The following is a 27,709-nucleotide window of genomic DNA, read 5'->3' on the forward strand; positions in this document are numbered from 1 at the left end:
TGCATTTGCAGTGTGCTTTAATGCCACACGATATGCAGGTATACACAAAAAGAGTGTACAAAGCTGTGGTGTACTGAGAGAGAAAAACAAGTGCACGGGAATTATATTGCTGCTGCATCAGACACAGACACCTCGGGTTACTGCATCCGGTCGTCGTCCCTGTGCTATACAGACGAGGGTGCGCAACCTGTAACTTGAAAAGTATCACTTCAAAGCAGCTTACGGTCGGTAATAAACATGCTTTCAGCTTCACCCGAGCCTTTGTTCGCCGACGCGCTTGTGCAGCGTCTACTACACGCACACACAAGCAGCAGACAGACCTGATTTCCCGAGACGTACAAAAGCAGGCTGCAGTCGAACCGCTGCGTCTCCCGAAAATGCTGCAGAAACGATGCCATGCATGCAGCTCGCATTTACACATGCGGTCGCAGAACCCTCTCCACGCACGGCATCCGCCTTCTTATTCCTTGCTCTGAACAGCTTTGTAACAGGTGACACATACCTGGCACTGTGCTTAGCCTGAAACTTTGTGCAAACAGGAAGGTGTACAAACACGAGCCTTTGAAACGGGCAAATAGACTCTGCAATCACGTCACAACAAGACCTCTAGACAACATGATATTGTTATACAAAGTGCTATAGATTCTCTCTGCGCAGTGCAGTGCAGAACTATTGAGGGTAGTAGTAGCAACACATCACTCCACTGTCACAGAAGTAAATCAATCAAGCGAAACAACGTTCCAGTTAAATTAAGAAAGGTGTACGCGGAACAATGTTTCATTAACTTGCATCCCGAGCACGGTGTGCAATTGGAAAGAATGAATGTCGTTGCCACGGGGCTCGAGTTTTAAAGATTACACTGTGTGATGTGCAGTAAGAATAGTGGAAGAGGAAAATAAAAATATAAACACTTCAGATGCTACGCATCACACTGTAGCATCACAAATCGGCAATATGAAGGAGCATTACGTGTGAAATTCCAAAAGCACCAGTACAGTTCACAAAAATTAATGCGCCTCGACTGAGCACCCTACTGAGTTATGCATGTGTGCAGATGGTTACAGGAAAGTGGCCACCACCTTAGCACATATTAAAGCAAATGTTGCAATGGCTGAATGTTGGTCATGTTTTTACACCCTCCCTTAACAAGGAAAGGAGGTTGTAGTCGGACTTACAAACAACATGGCACTGTCCGACAAATGGAATGCAAAGAAAGAGAGAAAAAAAAATGAGAGAAAGTAGAAGGCCTTTTACTTTGTATACTTTGTAGAAACACTGCAGCTCAAAGCATGAGATACAACCTAAGCCCGTGATGTGAGTTTCGGCTACATCTTCATCCAAAAGGCTTATTTTACCCAAACGTTGCCTCTACCATTCCCAGAATTTCTCAAACAACGTCTTCTGGCACGTTCTAGCAGTGCCCTGCTTTGGTGGTCAATATTGGCCGAACCAACAGCGCTGGTCTCAGCACAAACAAGAAAAACAATAACAATAACATCAAGTTTCTCTTAGCGAGTGCAATGACCAGAGATTACTGCTGGTTCTAGGCTATGCAAAAGGCATCCCTAACTAGCACACAAGTGTCCTCTAAAAATAAATTACTAATCATGATGGTGCATTCATGTAGTCTCTCTGGACAAAACATTGTGCAATGTAACATTCAGGACTGCTAGATGGTACTGCTACACCACAGCAACACCACGGCAATCATCGCTGCTACCATCCTGAAAGGTAGGTGGCGACAGAGCAATTATAAAATGAACTTTGCTGGGGGTGTGATCTGTCTTGCATTCAGGAACAAGGGCTTTGTAAATAGTGCATACTTTTCTCTCTTTCAAGCTCTCATCGCTACTTCAGGCAGAAGCAAAAATACATTCTAGAGGATCTCATTCTACAGCGCAAGTTGTAACTCTCTTGTGAAAGCTGCCGCAAAGGCGTGGGTATTTCATTATTGCTGCTGGTCATATAGCTGGTGACTGGGATGTGCATGTGATGTCCCGAGGACATCCGGATGCATGCTAAGGAAAAAGGTAGCTGCTTTATCGCCACGTTTTGTAGCGAGAGCATCTAAGCTATTTACGAAGGACAACATACAGGCTGCAGAACAGGGACACAGTAGATATTTTGTATGCCGTGTTTAAAAAATCAAGTAGTACAAAAGAACAGTATGATACAACAACAACAAAAAAGAGAACAATACAAATTTTGGACAACTTAAGAATGTGCACAACAAGGAACAGGAGTAAAAACACAAGGAGTTAAAAAAAACACAATTAAGAATGTAGGAGAAGCCTGTACTTCACTACATGTAAACAAATAATGAAAGCACGGTTAAGCGGAAATGCAATGAAGTCAGGCTCGGAACGTTTCTGAAAGCATTGACACTGCTAAGTCAAGCAAATCAAATAAGATGTAGACTATCTATTCATCACTTTGTACATGAAACAAGATGTATAATATGTGCTTCACTCGTCGAACTTTCATCTCGCAAACAGTCTTACTTGTAGAACAGTTGATTGCTTTCGTGAACTTTATCACACATCTGTTCAAATCTTGTGGTTCACATCAAGGGCAACTGTCTCAATTACGTCATGGTGTCACGGTCGCACATGACACAAAACAGGAGGGGAACCACACCATTATTATATAACCAAGAAGAGATGAAACATATAATACATAGCCTCCGGCAATTGCATGGCACCTTTTGTCAGTGTTTTATCTCTTGATTGATTGTGGTGAGCTCTTCCAATACGATTTACAGGGTATCAAATGACTTTGACACTGGCTGTACTTATCAAAATAAGGTACAAGATGTCAAAGGTGAAGATGAAACCTCACTACACACTCCAAACTTCACAGTCAGCATCTAAGCCAAGCAATATGACAAGCCAAGTGTGAAGCCGCCAAAAGCAGATCCATTCATGCTTACACTTGGTTATATGCCACCGCTATGGGAAAAGCAACAATTTCTTTTCAACATCATCAATGTGGCATTAATGTGCTCGCTAACATCAAACAACTAAATTTTACTGCTTGGTAAAGATACCATACAGGCACCTGTATAAAACTCGCACAACTTCCGCATAGTTCACTACAAAACGTGCTTCATGGTGTAATAATGTTAGCTGATCTCTATTGATCTAATCTATTTCATTCATTACCTTGCCTTTTCAAGTGATCTGCATGCATATGATGAATTGCAGGAACAAAGGGACATTGGGGCTGAGGTGAAAAAATAATGGTCTAGTATTTCAATAGCATTTCTATCGAGACTTGTCAATGTTTCTGTTTTTTAAACTAGAACATTCTGAACCCCTAATGACTCTTTATTGGGTACTTATTTTCACGTCCATTTTGAAGCCCGCAGCTTGGCTGTCACAACTCATGATTGTAAATACACAGCTTTAAAACAGATATTTGTTCTCACCAACTTTGCTTGGTACAATGGACAGTGACATTTCTGTGCAGCGAACCTGGTTTCTATGTCACAGCTTGTGTTACCTCTTTCCAGGTGTGACTATGTCCGCTTGGCTTGAGTAGGCCTGTTAGCAAGACTAGCTAAAAAGAGAGCTTTACCATATGATCGATCAGTACATAATTACGGCTCAGTGCTGATATATGTGTAGTCAGAGGCTTTATTGCAAGAGTCCGAATGAGTTTCTGAGCTTTCATCAGTGCATTAAGTAGACTTAAAACCAGCACATCAACGAAACTGCAAAACAGTCAGTATATCAGCACTGCTTCTACAGCACTTATCACAAAAACCATTTTGTTCTTTGAAATGTTAGGTACCCAGTGCTCAAGGCTATGATTAAAAGCGCAAGTTCTGAGATCGGCACATTCTTGCTCAACTATAAAGATTAACTACAGTTAAAAGGCCGAATGACCCGTCAGCAAAGAGCTTAAACCTGTGCAGTTGAAAGCCAAACTTACGATTCAGACTCACAAAACAAAAGACTAAGACGACTTTCCATACTTACAACTTATCACTCAAAACAACTGGTCACACTGAAAATCCGCAATATCCTAAACATAACAGTTATGAGCGGTTAGGCCTGTCGGATAACATGAGCATGGTGCACGTATGCTGCCATTTAATCGTACAATTAGTTGCAGCGAAATTTAACAACTGTTCAAACTGGAAGAAAAAAACAGTAATCATAATAATAAGCAAGAAAGCCAGCCTGTCACGCGACCTAACAAAGCAAACCAACGGTTTAGCAAATAGCAATGTAACATTGAAAACAACTTCTTTGGGCAGCAAGCAAGAGGGCATGATGTAGCCAGTCAAAAACATGTCCATAAGTCCATAACAATGTGCCCCCAGATCTAACATGACTAGTGTCACTTGTAGTTTGCTTCTCAAACTTTGTCACTATGCAGGATAAAAAGAAGGCCCATTCCCAAAATATTTCCAACGCAAAAAATATCTGTAGTACACTGACGGCCAGCTCTGCTTCCCAGCCTTTGCCAGCAAAGTACTGGTTATGGAGGTTGGCCATTTGAAAAGAAACAACAGAGAAGAGTCGCAATCTCCAATAGGATGATACTAATGGCAGCTTGGAGCAGTTTGCATGACAAGAAATAAACAAACAAACAAACAAACAATAGCATGCATATGTTTGTACGCATACTATGTTGAAATATTTATCTCACTGGGGAAACGCTTCCTTCACTTAATGAATAATGGACATCAAAAGGGCACAAAAACAGCTCCACAAAAACAACACAAACCTCAAATTACGCATCAACTGCGCCCACACCACGACCGAGATTTCAGTATTTTCAACCGCAGTTTGGAACAGACTGCAGCAAAATGTTGGGCCACTGCACAGTCAAAGAAAAAATTTGCAGCATAGATTTGCCTGCGAGTCCGAAATATGAATTCACAAACTAAAAAAGGTTCGTTTTCAGCCGGCGGTATGTGAACGCACTGGACCGCATACCAGACAACAGCAGCAGCGAAATTTGGACGCAAAACAGGCTGATATTGCTAGTGGGCTTCCCCGTGGAATGATAACCGCAGCTCATTCAGAATGCAGAAAATAGTAATGATAGGTCAGCAGCCTCTGTGCCCAGCAAGTTGTCGAGTTTATACGACCCTGCACAACAACAGCGCGAGCTCTCGCAAGGTGTCGTATCTAGCCTGAAGACTGGCATGCGGCACTGTTTAAAGGGACTAGGAGACCTCGGTGATAAAATGAATCTACATCAACAGACTGCTTCTGAGAATGTTAGAAGTGTAGACTAAACCTTAGGTAGGGCTGTCATAGGATAAAAGAACTCATAAAGTCAGGCACCCATCCTGACCATCTGTGTACTCGTCTACATCATGACGACGAGACCAACAAAATAAATGACTGTGCCTTGAAAATTGTCTCCGAGTATTCAGAACAGTTGGATAATCATGAAATGAACTAGTTTTAAGTCGTCAGGTGCTATTTCTGCAGCTATGCAGAGGTATGAGCGTTCTTTCTTTACTCCCGAGAACTTACCATGCGGCATAAGGTGGAGATCCCAATATGCTATACATACACATGGAGGCTATTTTCATTCATAAACCTGAGCAGACTCTGATTTTAAGATACATTTCCTGTAGTTTTATTGGTTTTGAAGCCTTTTTCTCCAAGACGCGTCTATAGCCGGCGATTAGTATTCACAGCGGCATTTTGGGTTTCTTGAGAGTGAATGAAAACCTACTGGGCAGAGTGCCCGTGATTGTGTACCCCCGCCAAAAGAGGTCAGCAGCCTGACCGTCAGCCCGGTTCGCCTGACTGCCTGGCATATAGACAACACGCACTCAAGAAGCAAAATGCATTTTTTTTTTTGTTTTTTTTTTTTTCATAGACTACTGTCATCGTCTAGCGTTGCAAATTGCAATCGACTCAATTAATGACTGGAACTCATCTTCGATGGCGGGAGTGGCATATCGCCGGGCCGGACAAGCGTGACGCGCCATTGGCGATTTTGGTACAATCACCCATGGCGAGATGAGTACAGCTAGAAGTTGGCGGTTATAGGGTTAAGAGAGAATTAACAATTCTTCGAGGTGCACTATGTTCGACTGCACCAGAAGGAAAAGGAAGGACTTGTTTTGGCTCTAGCCTTTTTCCACTGCCAGAAAAAGTGGTCACTGAGTATAGGTACTGTTTCTTCTCGAGAGCTCTATTGACACACCACCAATAGACAAGCGCCATGTTTGTAAACAAAGGTGGTGCTGCGATCGCCAGCAACATGGGGTGTAGGCAAAAGCGTCGCGTGCTACACTGCGCCAAGCGACCCTGCCTTTGAAACCACTACACGCATGCGAATATTCTGAGGCGCAAGCTTTGCTCGTGCGTAGAAATAGTTTGGTTTATGCCTAGAGAGTAGTTCAGCACTGGCTTCCTTCATCGTGACATCAACAGCGCGCGGCTGCAGTGGGCGGCTGTAGAGACTGATTATGCTAAATGAAAATGAGAAAGAGCAATGTATATGAAAAACTAATAGCCAACATTGTTCAACTCTCAAGCCTATTGCTAGCACATGCAAGGAAGTCGACGAATGAATTACTGAAAGTGTGTTCTTCATATGATGACTCTTTTGCTGCTCCAAGCACCTTCACTCTGAAGAACAATATTGCCAATAAATATACTGAAATAGAAATCATATTGCTATCTCAGTCCACCGGCAACTTAAGTCAGAATTTCACAAAATAAGAACTCAATCTTAGTTCTTTGTAACATATTCGCCTAGTTCGCACTGCGAACTTGTTTTATCCTGCTCGATTAAAAGACATTTGATGTCTGTTTCATCGTACAGACGTAGTCAAGGTCATTCACAGGTTAATATATATATATGAAGGCCCGTAAGAATGCCCTCATTTCGCTCTTTTTGCTATTCAGGAGAGACACACGAGTGCAAATGCCATGTGCTCCACGATCGCTTGCAGCAAAATTTGTGCGATCTGCTAAGCACCTTTAATATACTTGAAAACTTTTTATTCCAAAGTGTGTTCTGCTTAATCTGCTTATTTTGCACCCTCATAGCCGATTCCACATCGGAACATTAAACTCCATATACACCATAAATACCATACTTAAATATATTCTGTTTAATCAGAGTTGTACGTCGATATTTAATTCGTTCGTCAATGACCTTCAAAAAGGAAGTTTAGTAATCTGGGAAATAACGCTGTGTAACTTTGCCCGGGTCCTAACGGTGTTTACTCGCTTTCTAGGGTCAGTGATGAAGAGTCACTCATTGAAACTCGTGAAAGTGATATTAGAGAAAAGCTTAGAGAAAAGCTGCTTCATAAACTTGGGCCTGTTTTCGCAATATCGAGCTGGAGTGACCACTCAAGGTAACTTCAGTTATCTTCGCAGCAGCTTTTGTGTCTTTTTCTGTACGAACATATGCACGGGCACAGGTGACTGGAACTCACAGCGCGGCCTCTTTGTCTTGATATAGTATATACAACAAAACACGCACGAGCTGCAGGCGCTTGTTATTGCGCAATTCGCCATGCTGCAGAAAAGCAGTCACGACAATCAAGAGTTGCAAACAAGCTGATCAAGTTTCAGTGCAGAAGTGCAACGCACGTTAGCCGCGAAGGCAATCTGTCGCCGAAGGGTCTATACTTGTGGCGCTTAATGCCGCTGCCCATCGCTCTCACATTTATCCGACCACAAGACACATCTGAAAGCAGGCGCTATTTTCTTTTTTGTGCCTTGTGGTGCAACCAACTGCACTACAGCTTGCAGGAATATCGGGAATTATGCTTGAAAAAACAGCAAGCGCCGCGCATCCAATGCAGACAGCGCGAGCTTTTGCCTACGCCCCGAAAGTCACTGCTGTCGCCAGTGCCGCCAAGTTAATACAGCCGTCATTCGAACCTTCCAACCTATCCAAGCACTAAAAACTAGGGAAAACTTAGTACTGTCATCATATGTAACTGGCCAAATTATAGGTCACATGGTTTTGCAGTGTTCCGATTGATACAAAGATTTCAACCCTTATGGTGAAGATACAAATCTGCTTATTGAAGCACGAGAGTAAAGAACCAAAAACAACTGAGCGAGAACTGCGAACAGCCTATTCATCTGACTCCATTATTATTATCATTATTATTATTATTGGTGAGTGGGTGACTGACCATCCCAAAAATTTGACAGCAACTTGTGCCCTGGTCTAACACCACCTATGAAGTACAGCAATCTGTGCGTGAACAGTAATAACGCCCACAAAGAGGTTCTCAAGACCCCAAACATGCATAAGTATCCCGAGGCATGCCAGTCTGCAGACTAGACAACTACAACGCTGCACTGCGCGGTCTATACAGACCTGCTCAACAATGCATCGGCTGCTGACCAGAATGCTGTGAGCTCACAACAAGCTGCCACTGCTGTAGCTCAGACACAGCCGTCGACCAGTCTAGCGGTCTTCCTCTCCGGAGTCTCCGTCATCGGTGGTGTAGGCCTGGTTGATGCCACGGATGTGGACGTACTGGACCGTCTTCTTGTTGTCGCGCGTTGTTGAGTCACTCCACCAGGGATGTGCAAAGAGGTCGCTCACTTCTTCCAGAGACTTGCCCTTTGTCTCGGGCAGCAAGAAGAAGAAGAAGAACCAGCCCAGTAGCGAGAGGCCAGCGTAAAGCCAGAAGGTGCCTACAAAAAATAAATAAGAGAAGAAACCCTTGCTGACATGTGAAAAGCTGGGTGCCACTGCTCCTGTACTCTGTGGAGGCTATCTCCTGCTTGTTCTACATCTACTTCCGTTTCCTCTTCTTTATCAGCAAATTGCGGGTGCAAAAGGTGCTTAGGTATCACAAATCGCTGGCCCAATATTGAAGTGTGTTGGCAATGTACTGGCACTGTGTTGGGCCAGACATTACAAACACAGCACCAATATTGGCCCATGGTTTGCGCTGCTTGGGAAGCACCTTGTGTACAAGCTCCAGACTCCATTATATATTAAAAGGACCAAGACAGCGCAGGCTCATTTGAATATACTAAAGCAGGCAAATATACAGAGCCTGCAATATGTGACCAAATAAGCTGGCACACTTCTACATTGCACTCCCCATGTCGCTCTTGCTTCCAAAGACTAAAGTTCTTGTTCATGTTTGTTATGTGGCAACGTCTCCGCTCCTGGAGATTAAAACGAGGCACTGACCGTATTTTGTGAGCGCCTCCGTGAGGGTCAGGAATGTCATGGAAACCAGGAGATTGAAAGCCCAGTTGAAAGAAGTCGCCACCGAGAAACAGGTGGAGCGTGCCCACAGGGGATAGATCTCAGAGTTGATGGTCCACGGCATGGCTCCCAGACCTGCCGGTGGTTCACACGGAACAAAAAAAAGAAAAGATAAAGTAAAACAGTTGCTTCAAAACAACATGTACTCCTCCCTACGTGAGCTCTGTACAAGTGTACAAATACTGTAAACAACGTACATGAAAAGAAAGGCCAAAAATATATCCCAATGTGAAGCTCAAATACCCTGACTCCTAACCTAGGTGCCTGTCTTTTCTATCGTGGAGGTGTAATCCTGAGATTGGCTGACATAAGCGTTTGTTATCTAGAACTGCCTCTTCTATAAACATGCTGAACCTCTCTACAGTAAACCTGCTCAGATGAGCAGCTTTCCTTCGTATATCTTTATTAATATATCAGTTATCGGTGAAACATGGTACAGAGAGCACAGGAAGGCGGGGATCCCATAGGACATGTAGAAAAACGAACAGGGGTTTAGGGGAAGCATTAGTGCACAAGATAGTTTTCGATAAAATTTCTCTTCATCTGGGCGAAGTGTTCATCATTGTTGGGGCTACAACAGATGCGGTGTATTAGAGAAACAAGAAAATCAATCAATGCAAGACTAAACGGCCACCACCCTGACCCCCCAAAAAATGCCCCAGTGGCAATTTCAAACAATTCTTAATGCGGTTATGATTTCAATGAACTTCAACTATTTATTAACCAAGCAGCCTTCAAACTGCTTCTTCTCAGTCAAAACATTGTCTAGTTCCCTGATGCTTCACCATAACAGTTACTAATTTCACCAGTTGTTGGTGATGGCATGGCTCTGAGAATGCTGTCTGCTAATTTGGATAATAATTAAAAACACAGTGTTGGTTTAGAAAAGATACATTTAAAGAAACCTTCCAACCTGCTCTAGTTAAACTATTAAGAGCTATCTGTCTGTATTCAGTTATTGTATTTTACACTAAAATGTTTTCATCCAAGTCAAGTGAAGCTGTTTTATACATACATATGTATATGAACAATCATTTTGCCAGGTGCACAACAGTAAAAAATTCCCGCCAAACACACACTGATTTAATACACAAACAGATACTACAGATCATCTTCCCATTTGACGGTGTGGGCTGTCTATCACGACAGTGAGTGTGAATAACGTGCACTGTCATCGCACAGCACACAAATGCCACTTTTTTTTTTTTTAGTCGATATTTATTGCCTCAGGGCATCAGTAGGTTATGAGATGAAGGATGAATAAATGATTAAATGAATGGAAAAAGGTTGGCTGATTATATGAAGTCCAGAAAAGAGCGATTCTTAATGCCACTTCGTTTCGCCTCCATCGAAACGCAGCCGATGGAGGTGAAACGAAGTGGTGTCTGTGGCTGTGCATTAAAGATCCCCAGGTGGTCGAAATTACTCCGGAGCCCTCCATTACAGCACCCCTTTCTCTCTCTCCATTTTCACTTCCACCTTCCTCCCTTTCCTCTAAGGCCCTGTTCAGGTGTCCACACAACTACTGCGACAGATACTGCGCCTTTCCTTCCCTGTGAACCAATTATTACTATTAACAACTTTCATTAAGGAAAATGGCGAAACCAGAGATGCTTAACATAACTATTGACCGTATTCAACATGACGGACAACCTCCGCGTACCGGGTGCAAAGAAGAACAGGTAGAGGAGCAAGCCCAGGATGGTCATCCAGGAATATCGGCTGGGGCACCAGTTGTAGGCCCACACGAACGGGGTGCCTGCCGTGTGCTGGCAGCTGCCCACCAGCGATACATCCAGGTTGTTGGGGTTCACCGGCAGGCAGGTGGCGTTGGGTGTCGGGACGTCCGGGATGTAGCAGTAGCCGCACTCGGAGGTCCCAGTGCACGCAGAGCATGAGCTGAAATGTAAGCAGTGCAAGCTTGCTTAGGGCAGCCTCAGTTATACAGTTATCTGGGGCCAGGCAGGCAGGCAAAGCAAGGAACGGACTTGTGTGGCTTTTTCGCAACGCCTTGCATGAGTGCCCATCCTCTTGAGCATCTGTTGTCAAATCAGACTCCAAAAACATTTAGCGCTTGTAAACAGGTTTGTAGGGTCAGTGGCGTAGCCAGAAATATTTTTTTGCGGGGTGTTATACGCTGCTGGCCGAAAAAACATGAGTGAGAAATGACAAAAAGAAAGGAGAGGAAATCAAGATTCAGAAAATTTTGGGGAATTTTCTGACACCAAAACATTCAACGTGGCTATGACCCTGCCTAAGGTCTCTGAAGGTTTTTCTCTTTAGTGAAGCCCGCTGTTCTAGTATACTAGCACTTGAACCCACGGTTAGCAATTTTGCTATGTTTCTTTTCTCCAGTCCTCCTTGACCTTAGAATGAAATGAAATGAAGCACTTTATGGTCATGGGCGGATTTAAATTCCCAGTGGTGCAAAGAGATCAGTTTCACTGGCTGCTGCTTTGGACCATTTTCGAACATCTTGCGCGTTTAACGGCCAGTATTTGACAATGTGCTTTGCATGTTGTCCTCTTCACGAGTTTCCATACATGTGTGATGAATCCAGAACACATCACTATCACCCTGTCCTCGTAAATTGCGTTAAGCGCCCCATAAAGTTTATAGCACGCTAACACTAAAGTCCCCAATCGTCGACTTCGCCGATCTTTGTCTGAGGCATGCTTGACCTTGAAAGAGAGGTCTTGAACTGAAACCAAAGTGAAACCTCACATGCTAGTGCATCTAATTCGCATTTGGCTGAAGAATGATAAATCACCTATGTCACTTTTTTTCTTTCTCTTCAACTAACAATAACTTGCAGTGTGTTGTGCACACTATTAAAGCCAAATATGTATGCAAACTCAGCCACGGATATTCAGGGTGTTGTACAGTTCAGAAACTACCGCAAAGAATGTCTTCAGTGCAACTTATGCTTTAACTAGTAAAATAAGCTATTAAAATTTTCAATGCACAGCTGGAGTTTGCATGCATCTATTAAACAAGTGGCTTGACCCATTTCTAAACCCATTTCTTAGCTATCTGGCTATTGGTATGACTAGATGCATAATTCAGCATGTCGTCCTGTCTGCCTCTCTTGTGTCTATCCTGCTTTGCACTAACTTGTTTTCAACCACTTCTTGTCATCATTCCATGCTTCCTTGGCATTCTCACACATCTCCAGTGCAGCCCAAACAGTGCTGAGCAGAAGACAGCAGTTGTGAACCTCTAAAAGCAGAACAGCATTCAGCAGTGCGAGGAAAAGGCATTTTTCTTTCTATGCAATGCCACACTCCAGTATTGGTATACTATTTTGTGTACTAATACAACAAATACCAAAAAATTACCCTCTGCATAGCCGAAGCACCATAACAATTCAAATCTATCCTTCCACATAATTTCTTCCACCACGTGACAGGTAGCAGCACACGGAAACAAAAAGGACACTCTGCAAACCCAAAATCATGCCTTCAGTCTTAGAGGAAGCACATCTCTTTACTGTCTCCAAGTCTCCCTCTAGAGTCAATTCTGGAATTTTCTACAATGAGCTGCAAGACACTGAAGATGCTTATGCTAGTGACCTGGGCAAACAAATTGCGGCCACTAGAAAGAAAACTGACATTCAACACAACTGTCAGAAAATCTCCTACTGCTAGACATTAGTAAGACTCGTGAATGCCCGGAGGACAAAGCTGTTACCTGTAATTGCCACAGACACCAGCCGACTGGACCACACCAGGTCCCACAGGAGGTGACTCCATATCAGCCAGCTGAAAGCCCACCGCAAGCACTGAAAGGCTAGCTATCACACCTGGAAATTTAAAAAAGCACAACTTGCTCACCTAGCCCACAGTAGCATGGGGGAGAGTACAAGTGCATCTGTCAGCTCCACACATAGGTAAAACTCTAAGGTTGACCGTTTGAATGGCTTGAATAGCTGCTTGAGAATTGGAGTAAACTGTCTATCTGTGCAGGGAGTCAGCTTGTACACAAAGTATTCCTGGTCACGGATACCTGGATTGCAGGTACCAACATGACAAGTCAGTTTGCCCGGGAAGCTTTACACCGAGCATCCATGATGATGTGGTTATACCCGCAACATGAACTGTGGACCCTTCAATACTGTGGCACACGACAACCATCATGAGAATAAGCTAATCATTCCATCATCCCAACTCCAAAACTCTCCACCTCATCCATTCGCCTCCTAAGAAAAATTCAGCTCAACATCCTCGAGTATTACATTGTCTAGAGCATACCCTTTCATATCAAACTTGCCCAGAACATTATGTTCACTTCGGTCACTGTTTCTTTGAATGTCCAATAGCTATATCAACCTTGCATTACCTATACTCGCAACTTCTTTCATAGAGCACTTTCCTTATCTCAGACGAGTTACGAGACCAGCCTACGATACAGCAGGAAACCCGCCAGTGCCAACTTAGCGGTGAACACTCAAACTATTCAATAGAGTGCTTTCTCTCTCTCTCACTCTCTCAAAGCTTGCTTCAGTCCAAGGAACACATCTTGCAACTTGTTGCATGCACCAACAAAAGCTCAACAAGCGAAATGCTAGTCACCTCACGTCTATTGCACTATGCCAGCACAAATCACTCTGAACTCCTAAATACTTATTTGAAATCAATCAATCGAATAAAATTTCCCCACCCAACAGCCCACATGACAGGCAAACAGCAATGAAATATTAGTTTGGCTGCTATGCCTCTTAATGTCATCGATGAGTCCTGAGTACTTCTGTTGTTACAAACACTTAAAGCTGTGTAACAGACTACACATGCACATGGTGGCATGTGTCACAGAGTGTGACAACTTACCGGACATGAAGAGTGGAAATTCAAGAACCATTCTCAAATTGGGCCCATTGTGGGTGAATGGGTTACGGACGGTACACAGTAAAAATCTGGAGACTGGAACTTAGCTTTGAGGTGCTGGTTTGTTACAATGGTGAAGCTTTCATAATTTCCGCCACGCTGTATAACAGTCAGACACAAAAACTCGTATGGTTTGCAACAACACATTTGTCGCGTGCGTTAGAGAAAATGCATATGGTGTGTGCGATCGAGTGTGCTGCGCTTGTTGGAGAAATACGGAAAATGTAGGGCAAAACAAATTGTAATCCATGATGACACTTGACGTTCACTCATAGTGCTGTCAATTCATGCGATATGCATCTGCGTCCATCATAATACCCAAATACAGCACATTCATACTTGCTGAAGCTTCTGCAAGCAGGAGCAAGCTACTAATATGCCAGAATTATGGCTCTCGCTATACTACTTTCGGCTTTTAGTGATGGCCACCCCTTTTCCGGATTTTAGTTCAAAAAATTAGTTTTTGTGAGTGGATCCTGAAAGACTTGCTTAAATTACGAATAGTACCACACCTTCTTTTTAGATCTCCCTCTTGAAACACTATTAAAAACAGTCTTTTACCTTGCAAAAAAATTCTTTGCGGTTGGCCTGTAATTCACTCCACTCTGTTTAGCAAAAGGAGTGTTCCGTTTTTTGGAGTCCTTGAGCTTCCTAAGCATACATTAGGAATTGATAAAGAGCTCTATCCAACACAACATACTAAGTTTCTTGACTGAATGTCAAGACCTGCTGTAGCTACATGCACTCATTCAAGTATAATGCAAGACTATGGCAAGTTGTGAGAGTTTTAACATCCTCAAGCTGCATGTGGACTAATAATGGTGCAACATGGATGGCTCCAAATTAGTTCCAATCACCCGGGAAACTTCAGCGAGCATTGACACTCCACTGCACATGGGTGTCTTTTGCATTTCGTCGCTATTGTAATGCAACTGCAATGGTTGGGATTCCATCCCATAGCCCTGAGATTAGAAGCCAAAGACACTAACCACTTATCTACTACTACAAGACACTACAGCAATACAACAATACCCAATTATCTACACTACTACAATAATTAATCTTATACTGTTTTATCAAGATCAACAAATTCTTGAAAGTCATTTGCTCTCTACTAAAAAGTGCCAGAGAGGAACCAAGGAGCCAGCCGTGCTCATGTCTGTTTACCCTCCTTATGCAAGTTCGGCAGAGTGTTTTGCCCAGGCTGCCACCGTCATCACACTGACAGCACCATAGTAATGCAGTGGGTTCCCTTCCCTTCGCCATCTCTTCTTTCCTTTGAGGGCCCTCACCTGCCAGGCTGAGCAGGGTGAGGAGACGACGGCCAATCCTCTCCACCAGGCCCATGCCGATAAAGGAGCAGGCAAAGTTGACAAAGGACGTTGCGGCGGTCAGCCAGATCGCCTTGGACGCGTCGTGCACTCCTGACATTTGGATGATTGTAGCGCCATAATACCTGCAGGAGACCAGGGCTTTTGGATCATACCAGTTGGGAAACTCTACTTCAAAAAGTGACTAGTTTTATTCCGCACTTTTCGAGTGCTTATGAAATTTCCCGTCACCTAGAAGCACTCAATAAAAGTTTTCTGCTGCTGCCGTCATTGCCTTCTGGAAATCACTTTTTCTTTCTTCTTTGCTGTCTTAACTCTATGGCTGTTATGTCTAAAAATTTTTGCTACTGCAACTCTTCAATTTATTTTATTTTTCAGAAGGTTGTGCATTTATCAACAATCTCAAAGTTTGCAACTTAGATACAGTTTTTTAAATGGCCGTGGGTGCCGCTACTATACTTAAACACCCGCAATTTGACACATCAAAACTGCCATTTTTTGATCAATAGATCCTATGGGAAGTTTCACGACTGATAATATTAAATCGCTCTGGCGGGAGACAGCATGGTAGCGGCATATGTGGCAGCATTGTCTATGGTCTGTGTAGACTCTATCCCTAACCTGAAGTGAGTCCCCACACTGGATACACTGCTGACCCTAGTAATGTACCTCATTTAAGCATGTGCACTGCAAGGAATTATAGTTCTACTATATCAGCTGCAGGACATTCCTTAAGAGATCAATTTACTGGTGCCACCGTTGTCTACATTTGTCACGCAAAGCCTGTCTGATAAACTGGCATGCAATAGCATGACCATTAGACTAACTCGCAACTCAATCTAGAGGCCCTTCACATGCTGTTATGCAGTGATCCAGGAAAATCAAAGCTGTTTTTCTGAGCGCTACTGTAAGAGCCCATTGGAATGACAGCGCACAACCTTGATACCCTAACGAAAATCACATGCAAGGTCATCTGAAGTGCGGGTGGCAACCACTGAGGGCAAAGTGTGTTCTACTCACATGACAGTATTAATGCCTGCAATCTGTTGAAACATCATCAGAGCACATCCCACGATGAGCGCTAGACGAAGCGGACCATTGCGCAACACTTGAATCAACACAGGCCCCGCTGCGAGAGAAGAGGAAGCAAAAAAGACACTGTAACACTGCCCCGTGCTTCACAAGCTTCTACAACCTGATCGCTCTATGGGAGAAGACAATTAAGAATGCTGCTAATTTAACCTCTATCACTTTAGTTTCTCTGTCTGGTCTTTTCGCCCTTGCTTGATTTATCCTTTTCACCTAACTTAGCCGTGGCCTTTGTGACCAGAGGCAGCTTTCCACATCCTGTGAGTACAGTAATCAGAAGGATATGATGCTTCAAATAGAATGAAACCAATACACGTGCTAGCCTGATTGTCCACCAAGGAACATAACTCCTACCTGTTCTAACAAGCTACCTGTTCTGACAAGGTTACAGGAACAGTTGTCTGTTCAGTAAGCATCATAACTTGACCTTGGCATGAGCTGAACATTTAACATTGCGGGATCTAGTAAAAATGACAATGGAAGTCGGGAAAAGGCACAGCATGTAGTTTTCCGCCCCTACACTTTCTACTGCCTGTTAAGCACTGCAAACATGAAATGAAAAGCTCTCAGAACACTGCGTGCATATTTATTTTCTCACAAGTGACCGCTCACAGGCAACTCTGAGTGGAACAATGTTGGCATCCCTGGCGACATTTGGTGTGCCCCTTTTTCACCATAACTACCACTGGGTTACACCAAGTAGAATGAAGGCCTCTCCCAACCATCAAAAATTAGGCCTCTGCAGCACCACCCACTACACATTCCACCAAATACCCCAAATTCATCCCCCATATCTGAGCATCTGCCACCCTTCACTACAGTACATGCCTATAGAAGATTCCCTTACCTTCATCTCAGCCAGGGATGTCATGTTCTGTGACCTGTATGCCTGCCTTACTGTCTCCTTAACGATATACTTCCCATTCTCCTGTCCACCATTTACACTGCTATCCTGTTTACCTCTTAAACAGGTGGGAAGCAAAGCAAACGATAACCCACACCTTGGTGTACACTATTGGAAGCACCAATATAGTTGAGCAGCTCACAGTGTTCCTCATCCTGGTCCACGTCGAGGCAGGTGGCCTTGAGGGCATCAAACTCGGGCTCAATGTCAGTGGTGGGGCCGCGGAACCGGCGCAGCACCTCAATGGCTTCCTGGTAAGCGCCCTTACTAGCAAGCCAACGGGGGGACTCGGGCATCCCCAGGAATCCTATCAGCTGGATCAGGGATGGCACCCCGGCCAGGGCCAGCATGTACCTGCGCGGACAACAATGAAGTCCATTAGCGCAGGTCATAACGCTCATTTCCATTTTGCTATGTACAATGGAACCACTGTAACACTCATGTCCATTTTGGGTATTTACTAAAGCTATGACCAGTTACAAGGAACACCGGTGTGGCGTGAATTTATATCAGACCAGATGAAGTTGTTCAATATGCACCTGCAATCTTGGTATTAAGAGTTACTGCTGTGATACAGCCTGATTATTTGAACTTTAACGTAGCACGGTACGGCAGCTCACTGTGGCCTGACATTACTAGCAAATACAAAAGATAAATCCCTGCCAGAACCTCAAGTTCTGGCTGCGCTATTGTTACCATACAATATTGTTACCATACCATCTCTACAAGAATATGCAAGTAATTTTATGCTCGTCTCTGCCTGTAAACTGTCTCTTTGAGGTTTATAAGTTACAGATTTATGAGCAGTCATGTCTCTCAGTTATTGCCACATATCTACCTATCTTGACAGCAAGCAATTGCTATTGCGAAACATGAAATAATGTTTCGAAGGTGAAAAACTGCACTTTCAACATATTCTCCCATATCACCACCAATTTAGAGCTGTGCATGGTCATAGATTAATATGATTAAAGCTTTCAGTTGCAACAAACGAACAAAGAAAACACATGGCCGATGTCATGCATCATAACAACTCTTCAACATTGTCACTATGAGTAAGATGAAAGCAAGTAAATAAAAAGGGGGGGAGACTCACCGCCAGCCGTTTTCAGTGTCATGGCTAAACAACCCGTCCGACACACTGGCCACAAACTGCCCTCCCGTGATAAACACCTGGTTGATGGTGACCAGCAGCCCACGCAGCTCTGCCGGCGCCACCTCAGCTATGTAGACTGGAACTGTCATGGATGCCAAACCTGTTGGGTTAGACAAGTACATCTCTCAGCATAAACATGATGCATGCAAATAAAGGATGTTAAAGCAATTACCTGGTGTCTTTTCTGGTTGGTTAATTGGCCATTCACTCAACAGCATAAGGAACGCCGTTAACTGCTAAGCTCCAAACAGCAATCGTGTAGTATCCTTCATTATATTCGCACTCCCAAAAAAACCTGCGTCCCTTCAATTAAGCAAGGGCAGCAAGGCTATATTGATGTCAGCTCCCTCAGCAACAACACTGTCGAGTTCGTACATAAACATGAGAAGAAAGATGCAAGCGAGACTAAAAAACATGTTCAGTATTAGTGGCAATTAGTACTGCTTGCTCAGCAGCATTCAAGTAACTAGAGCAGTGCAAGATATGTGTTACTTGTGCAGTCACCAGATATTGATAAAAGAACATACAACATGAAGATTTCTCTGCAGTTGCACTCAGGAAGCATAGAACAGCTTGGTGTGCCCAGTGAGAGGTAGCATAACACATGGGAATGAACTTCAACATACCTGCCAGGTGAATGCAAACAAGGCATTCTGTTATATCAAACTCACTCGTAGAATGCTCAAGTCTGACACACGTATGCCTGCAGTCCTTGAGACATACTATACAAGTGCAGTCCACACTCATTTGGACACCTGCTAAACTGCACATTGCCACGTGCACTGAATGTGTCTTCTTTTGGCCAACCATCATCATCAGCCAGATCATACCCACTGCAAGGTAAAGGCCTCTCCAATATTACTCCAATTTCCAATTAACTCAGTCCTGTGCTAGCTGCATCCACTTGACCCCTGCAAACTTCTTTACCTCATCCGCCCACCTAACTTTCTGCCACCCCCTGCTACGCTTCATTCTTTTGGAATCCAATTTGTTACCCTAAGCGACCATTGGTTGTCTTGTCCCCCTCTCCACACTACATGCCCTGCCCATGCCCATTTCTTCCTGATTTCCACTAGAATGTCCATAACTCGAGTTATTTCTCTGACCCACTCTGCACGCTTCCTATCTCTTAACGTTACACCTACCATTTTCCGTTCCATAGCCCTCTGCGTTGCCCTCAACTTAAGTAGAATCCTTTTCGTTAACCTCAACTTTTCAGCCTCATAGGTGAGTGCAGATGCATAATACCACCACGCTTATTTTTCCCGGCACAAAACGCTACCAACATCAGATTCACTGGTCACGCTACAAATGCCCCTTTCTGGTAACCACCAAGTCAAGGACATTTACGATGCGTTGAATAAAACAGTAGAAGTCGAAAACCCAGCCATCTGATATGAGCCCCACCTCTGCTCAAGTCTGACAGACATACATTTTCTCTAAGCTTCTCGTTTCGTGAGCCTGCAAGTTGTTGCCATGACTACATTTGCCGCCGATCGTACACCAGAAGAGCGAGCTGCTGGGTTACATACAATTCCCTGTAAAAGGATTTCTTCTGAAGTGAACACAAATTTAATGATTTAAGATAGAGATTATGGCAGCGACAGTGTATTGATTTTATTACCAACTAAATTCTACTATGGCTTCTCTCATAGTTTGAGTCCCTTTGGGACGTTAAACGCTACAAACCAAACCAAACATAAATTCTGCTCTAATGTAAGCTGTCTACCATTATGCACAGCTCGTCACCGTTAAGAGCTTTTCTGTTTCTGTTAGCCCAAAAATAATTTGATAAATGTGAAGAAATGCAAGTAACTGGCACAAGCGAATAATAACAAATTATGTAAACGTTCAGGCTTCTACCAACGCATTACACTGCTTCGTCATAAATTAAAAAAATTGCCTAATTGCTGTGATATAGTTTGCATTGTAGAGAGCATAGAATGAAAATTAAAATAACAATACATGACAGGAATGTGTTAAATGTTTCATAGGGGAGGGGGGGATAACATTACTGCCTATATGAACATACAAACCCCTAGAATACAGTTTTTAGAGGATGAGAAAGAATCTTTCACACTCCACGAAGCAAACCTCAGGCATTAGCAAGCACTAGAGAATGCACAGTGAGCCAAGTTCCCCCCCTTTTTTCCCCATTCCATGGACATGCTCTCCTCACACTCCTCTCGTTTCCTCTGGGCCCTAGCATGGATGCATGCAGATCAGCATCCCTCAAAACAAAGTGCTCTACTGAGCTAGTTCCTAGCCCCATTCCTGTTCTACTTTATTCCTTATGCCCGTTGGTACCATTTCCTAGTGCAAGCTTTGCAGCAGCTGGACGCATGTCACAACGAGTTACTCAAGCACAAGTTTTAGTCTCATGCCAATAATCTTGTGAGCTTGGCACCCACGGAGAGACTTTCATAGCGCCGGCGAGAAGGTCAGGTCACAGAAGACACGACAATGAATGATAACGTGTTTGTGCAGCCACAAGTTTGTATTTTTTTTTCCGTGAAGAGATGCACAAAAGCACGTGCAAGCCTGTCATCCATCACAGCATGCAAACAAAAGTCTTTGCATGTTCATTGCTGTTGCTGTGATCTCAAATGAGCATTATTGTATTTTTTTCCTACATTTTCTTTCTGTCGAAACGCGCAGTTGTATTCCTGCATAATTGTGCAGCTAGACAAATATGCTCTCATAAGCATAAACAAAGAAGTAAACAAGGCTCAGCTAGACTTGATACTTTCCTTTCTTGCTTCACTTATATTGATTCAAAAAATCACCCATGACTACAAACAGCCCTGTGACACGGCAACATTCACAGTTTATAAAAGGACTGCAAGCAATACCTATTGCTGTAGAAGAAAAACAAGCTTGCTTGGTTGGCAAACAACCAGCAAATGAAAACCTTTATTGTATTTTGACAGACGAAAAATACCAAGGCGAAGTACAATTACTTGAAATGCTACAGCACCATGTAGTGCCATTAGAAACCCACACACAGTGCTTCCATGCACAAGTGGCAGGCATGCCCCCCGCACCACCCCCTCCTAATGCGCACACACACACAAAGGCTGAATTAGTGAAAGGAATGCATCGGGTTGGGTGCAGTGTCTCCTGTCTATTTTTTAGGCATCATCATGCATGTACCACCTTGCCAGCACAAAGAATAGCTCTTGAATAGTGTGGTTCTTTTCAATCGCAGCAGCAACAATACATTTGATCTTGCAAGAGCTACCTCACTTGCAGCATGCATGTTTAATGTAATTCCCTATGCACCACTTGTGTGTGGTACCACTCAGACTAAAGGTGTGCAAAAAATTAACACTAAAATGAAGTTGTTCTAGCAAACAGGTGAATAAATATTTTAAAGTATATATATATATATATATATATGTAACTTCAGTAATATGAATATCTAGATAATTTTGTCATTGTAGATTTAAATGTGTTTTCTATATATATATATATATATATATATATATATATATATATATATATATATATATATATATATATATATATATATATATATATAGAAAACACATTTAAATCTACAATGACAAAATTATCTAGATATTCATATTACTGAAGTTACATATAACATATATGTATATGTTAAGTGAGCAAGAGAAAACACTGCAGAATGCAGCCCAACCGACAGTCTGAAACTTCAGTAATATGAATACCTAGATAATTTTGTCATTGTAGATTTAAATTAGTGTGATATAATAAGGCTTATAGGAACACGGTGTGAAACGCCACCCGACATAGATATCAAGCCCTACTTTAACCACGCTGTAAGAATATGCCTGCATGGCCTCGGTGTAGAGTGCCTGACTCGAGATCCAAAGGTACCAGAGGGTTTGATTCCCATACCAAAGAACATGCCCAGGTTAACAGCATTCGCCAGCTTCGGGCACATCATCACATATCAGGTTGTGACATCACACAACCTACCAACAAATCAGTACCTGGCCATGTCACCTGCCAATGTGCCAGAAGCATGATTTTCGTTTTTCACTCACAATAACTATGCCGACAACAACAGTGAATTTTCTTGAAAAGGGGACATTCAATGCTATTGTGTTAAAACTATAACTTTGGAAAGAAAACAGTGTTCTTTCAATGAGACAACTGTGTGTGCATCTGAACGACATCAAAACTAAGGTAAAAGTAACATGGGCTCTTAAGTGAGGTATGATAATGTCCGTCAGATTTTTTAAGCCTGCAAATGCAATCACTGTACACTAATATCCCTGAGCATCTTACACAACCCTTCCCTACAAAAAAAATAATCTATTGATATTTTTTGTGTGGACAGATGGCCTTACACTGCAGATATGCACAGTATTCACCTGAGTGCAGTTATATTTTACAGTGTCTGGACGACCAGGCCCGAGTAACATAAACTTGTTTATTTTTTGTTTTGTAAACATACTGTACATAGTTCTCCCATGTCCTTTCTGGCTATCCTCTCCTTGTTCTGTTTGTTTTTGCTGGCTGCAACTCAGGTGTTTGAGATATTACGTAGCAATTACTATGGCCAGAAACATCTTTTTCTCCCTTCCATACAGTTTTTTAAATAAACTACTGCTACTACTAATCCACAGCGGTGCACCTCATAACCCAAAGTGAAGCTTAAGCACAAGGAACCTCGTTAATGGCAACCAAAATCAAGTTGACTGTAGAGTGTCATTGTAAACGTGCATAAGAGTACTAGCAGAAAAGAAAAGCCATAGGAGCAATAAAATGTGATAGTACATGAGCAGGCAGCTAAATAATAAACATCATACCCCTGTGAAAAATGTGAAAAAAAAAAAGTAAACTAAACTGAAAACTTTTAAGGGGTACCTAGTGCATGGCATATAAGTATTCCACTTATCAGTTCAAGGGGTAGCCAGCAAAAAATATCAAAATAGTTGCCTCCTCAAGACAACTATATATTTTTTTTTTTTTGCTACCCCTTGGTTAGTTCTCTTGAGAACTAACCAGCTGTGAAGAGCCCTTGCCATACAATATGTTTTAGTCTCAAAACATTTCACAGGAAACACCTCTAAAATTATAGTGGTTTCCGGCATCAATTGGTTGGAATCTGCTTTGCTCAAGCTGCACCTTAAACAGATAGTGGATCTAAAGAACAATGCAATGTAATGGGGGTCATATGAGAAGGCTGAAATGGCCAGATATAAAATTCAACCATTCATAAATATTAAGTCCCTCTTGAACAACCCACAAAAATATAACTACTAGTACAGCACATTCTAGTCTAGAAATCAAATTGTCTGCTCCAAGTTACAGTTGTCAGCAGCTCTCAAGCAGTGCCAACATAAATCTTTGCATGGATATTTTTACGGGGTATGGCTACACAACCCAGACGTCCCTGAGCACTCAACTTCTGTGTTAATTGTAGAAGCCAGGTATTCTGACTAAATGTAACCAAGTTTTTAAAAAATATGGTGTGTCCTAATGTAGTGGAACTAACTGATGGCTGTTGAGAGTCACATAGCCTAGTCTGCAGTGCTTTTGTTCTCAAAGCTTCATTGATCAGTGAATACTTATTATAACTTTTTAATTATTGCCTTGAAGAACAAAGTGTTAAAGAACAAATTACAAAGAACAAAGTAGCAAAGTACAGAAGTTGTAGATCGTCTTGAAAAAGAGCTGAATGAAATGTTAGCACTATGCTATCGTTTAAACAAAGTAGCTTTTTTTCTTATCAGCATTATGTGATAACTCATACATTAAAAAAAGCTTCTAAGTGAAAGTTGCGAGAAGCCTAACATGTCTCGGAGAACAAAATCTGCCTTCCGCTCGAGTGCTCTCCTCGATGAAGCTTTGTGCACATGCTAGGCGAGAAATGTAAATGAGCAACTGGTCACGTGATAAGTTTCTTTGAAGGCCAATAATGCTATGTAAATTGTACCTTGATGGAAACAGAGCAGATAGCAGTTTTCCGAGACAATCTACAACTTACCTATATTGATCAATTCATAAGGCCAATAATTTAAATAGTTAGCAAACTAATCCTAACTAATTAATTTTGGCAACCTAAAAAAATAATGCAGGTTAGGCCCAGAGACACTCAACAGCTCTCAGTTAGTTTCACTGGACTGGGACACATAAATTAACAGTTGCCACATTGTACTGTACATGCAATAATGTCTGTTCATTGTCTTGCAATTTTTATTGAATAACCACTGCCTTGGTGTTTAGATTTCTATAGTGTGAAGATTCCTCAGGCACATTTATCTTAGCTGTCATGCACTTTGCTCACAAGTCCCCACAGGATCATGTTAGATCGTTTTATTAAACAAAGGAGTGATTTAAAGTACCTTAATTGTGCAGAGGTCAACCATATGACATATATAATATATTAGCATAAAAACTCTGTTAGCAGCTTCATATCTTTACATGGGGTCATTGACTCCAATGCACTTTTCAAAATTTCGCAGACTTCCCCTATGGTATCCCTGATAGCATGATCACTTCGGGACGCTAAACCCTATAAACCAATCAACCACCTTCATTAACTTTGTCAAGCCAGTCAGTCATGTTATCCTCAACATTTCTGCTTTGACACCTTCGTGTTACCTCATCACATTTTCTCTGGCCAACCTGGTTTCTGCTTCCTCTGACATGACAGCTGATGACAGGTTCTCATGCACCTTTCTGTTGTAAGGTCGGGCATAAAATAAATAAAATGATATTTTCAACTTCCACTCAGGCAGCCCATCAGATATGTTTCATCCATCAGGCAACATAGCCTCACCTCTTCTTAAGTGAAAGGGTTCAAACAAAGCTAGTTAGGCCCCATTCTTCCATTTACTGTAGCTATCCCAGTTCACTCAGCTCGTTCATTAATACTGTCCGCCTATGCAGGCTATTAAAGGAATGGAGAATAAACAAAATGCACACACACAAAAAAAAAAAGGGAGCACTGGCAGAGGAATTCCCCGAGGAGGAAGTGGTCCTGGGTGCCTCTGTTTAAGACATTTCGAAGGTTGTCAAAGGGATAGTATATCGACTTCAAGACCTTTGAATCTCAAATCAATAGGAATTTTTCTTCAGCTCCAGAGTGTTTAGTAATATATGTGCCATTAAGTATGTCTGATGTTCTGTTCTGAAGAGAAAATGCCAGAATTAAGCTTGCCGTCTAACATATATATATCTCACATGAGATAATTACGAAGACATATTTTATCAAGGTAATGAATAAGTACATAAGATGTGAAATTGATATGCCCGACAGGAATTCGCTTCCGGTACAGTCGTCTGCATGGTGGACTTCACACGTCCACTGTGATCATTGTGCCCAATCTCCTGCAACATTTATCTATCTTGGCATCTACCCAGTGCAGTGAAGTTATCACAATTATATCCAAAAGGTTCCACTGGTTGATCTCCACTCCGGGAATTGTCAGTGGATGTCGCGAATCAAGCAGTCCGAATGCAAAGATAGCTTATACACCTACGAATCAAATACAGCATTTGCAACGCCAGCACGAAGCTCTTCATGTGGGTCACGGGGTAGATTTTTCATCACAATCACAGCGATAAACTTAAGATGAGCGCCCGAAGGGTTCCGCCAGCGGTAGAGGTCCATTGTTTCTGTAGTTTTGCGCAATTCGACGCAGCACGCGCAAGCGGAATCGTGATAAGACGCGCTGACGCTCGTTAGTTCGCAGGCAGCGTGTAATTTTACACGGCAAGGACGGCTCGATCGACGACACGACCCCAATGGGGTGGTGCTCTAGCGCGCCAACTGTGCCGACAGGTGCGGGACACCGAAATAGTAAGGTCATAAAGCGAGTTTTTTCAACTGCGAATGAAACCGAAAACCAGCTGCGCTACGTGAAGAGCGGCCGCGACAACACGCCGCCGGCAGCGGTAGCAGCAGATCACCGCATGCAAGAGATATCTTTCGTACACGATCCTGACAGCTGGGTCCCGCGCGGTACTTTTCCCATCTCAGATACCCATCGGTGTTACTGTCCGATTATTCGTACAGGTGTAGGCAGTTCGCAATGTCGAACCCGTCAACGCTAACTTCACGCTCCTGCAGCGCGCAGCACTCGAAAGCATCAGCAAAATATGATGATGAGCCATATCCGGAGGGGTGTTATACATCGTGCCTTGGGTGCGCAGCTGATTCAATTAGAGAGGGAACCGACGCGCGCATGAAAGCTGGCGGGCAGTCCGTATTAAGTTTCCGGTCGACGTCTTGGTACCAATCACGTGCGCGGAAAAAAAAACACCTGGAAGACGCCAGGTGCTTCTGAGTCATCAAAGTCGTCCAATACACAGTCCCGCGTGAAATTGAGCGCGCGGACAGCTGGCAACACCTTGCCTTGCAAAGATCGCGGCGCGTGCACAAAGTCGAACCTACCTATGCCAGCTCCGACGATCAGGCGTCCACCCAGGAGCATGCCCTTATTGAAGGCTACTCCCATCAGCACGGCTCCAACGGTGAACACGAAGCTAGCTACGAGTATGACGGGCTTGCGTCCGAACGCGTCCGTCGCCATGCCAGCAACGATCGCGAAAGCCCAGGCGCCTGCGATCGTGATGGAAACCACGAGCTCTTGCCACAGGTAGTTGAGTTGGAAGTGGCTCCTCAGCTGTATCATAGCACCGGACACGACGCCAGTGTCGTAGCCGAAGAGAAAGCCTCCGACGGCCGAAAGCACGGTGGTGCATATTAACAGGCGGGTGACGGGCGCTTTCGGACGCTTTGACGGACCGTCGGCTATGATACTTCGGCGCTCTTCGTCTTCCTCGTTGTGGAAGCCATTCATGTCGTACTTGGTCTCGCGCGCCAGCTTGGATTGTGCTTCCTCGTGCCCTTCCTCTCGATAGCAGCCAGGTTAGTGTCTCTGTTACCCGATTGATGGATTGCGTTAATTAAGCGATCTCACGCCGACACCACCTGACTGCCGCCGCCTGCACGGCTTTCCTCTCCGCAAGAATCGACTGCTTGTGTCCGGAAGGTGAGGAGGTGCGGTGAGGAGGGCCGCTGGAAGCGGCCGCTATGTAGCCGCTAGGGGGCTTAGTGCGTGTCTCTTAGTGCGTGTCTCTATATGTCAGCGCTTACCCGCCGCCTGTCGCCACC

General features: G+C 43.3%; 1 protein-coding gene across 1 annotated transcript; it reads right to left on the minus strand.

Moving 5' to 3' along the window:
• On the minus strand, window positions 1-27,592 carry LOC146179036 (proton myo-inositol cotransporter-like). The gene is made up of 9 exons (XM_084578753.1): window positions 26,987-27,592; window positions 18,535-18,694; window positions 17,581-17,792; window positions 16,466-16,574; window positions 15,407-15,570; window positions 12,922-13,033; window positions 10,895-11,130; window positions 9,154-9,306; window positions 1-8,645 (listed from the first exon to the last, which is right to left on the minus strand). Exons 1-9 carry the CDS (start codon window positions 27,393-27,395, stop codon window positions 8,413-8,415), a joined length of 1,788 nt encoding a protein of 595 aa, XP_084434879.1. The 5' UTR covers window positions 27,396-27,592; the 3' UTR covers window positions 1-8,412.
• Window positions 27,593-27,709: the final 117 nt, after the last annotated feature.

Source organism: Amblyomma maculatum, chromosome 9, assembly GCF_055883805.1.
Source record: "Amblyomma maculatum isolate TAMU_Amacu chromosome 9, ASM5588380v1, whole genome shotgun sequence".
Taxonomy (NCBI): Eukaryota; Metazoa; Arthropoda; class Arachnida; order Ixodida; family Ixodidae; genus Amblyomma; species Amblyomma maculatum.

Coding starts and splice junctions, on each gene's coding strand:
- LOC146179036 (XM_084578753.1), bottom strand. CDS start 27,395: ATGAATGGCTTCCACAACGAGGAAGACGAAGAGCGCCGAAGTATCATA. Junction 18,695..26,986: donor GATCGTCGGAGCTGGCATAG/GTAGGTTCGACT, acceptor CTAACCCAACAG/GTTTGGCATCCATGACAGTT. Junction 16,575..17,580: donor GGACCAGGATGAGGAACACT/GTGAGCTGCTCA, acceptor CTTCTCTCGCAG/CGGGGCCTGTGTTGATTCAA.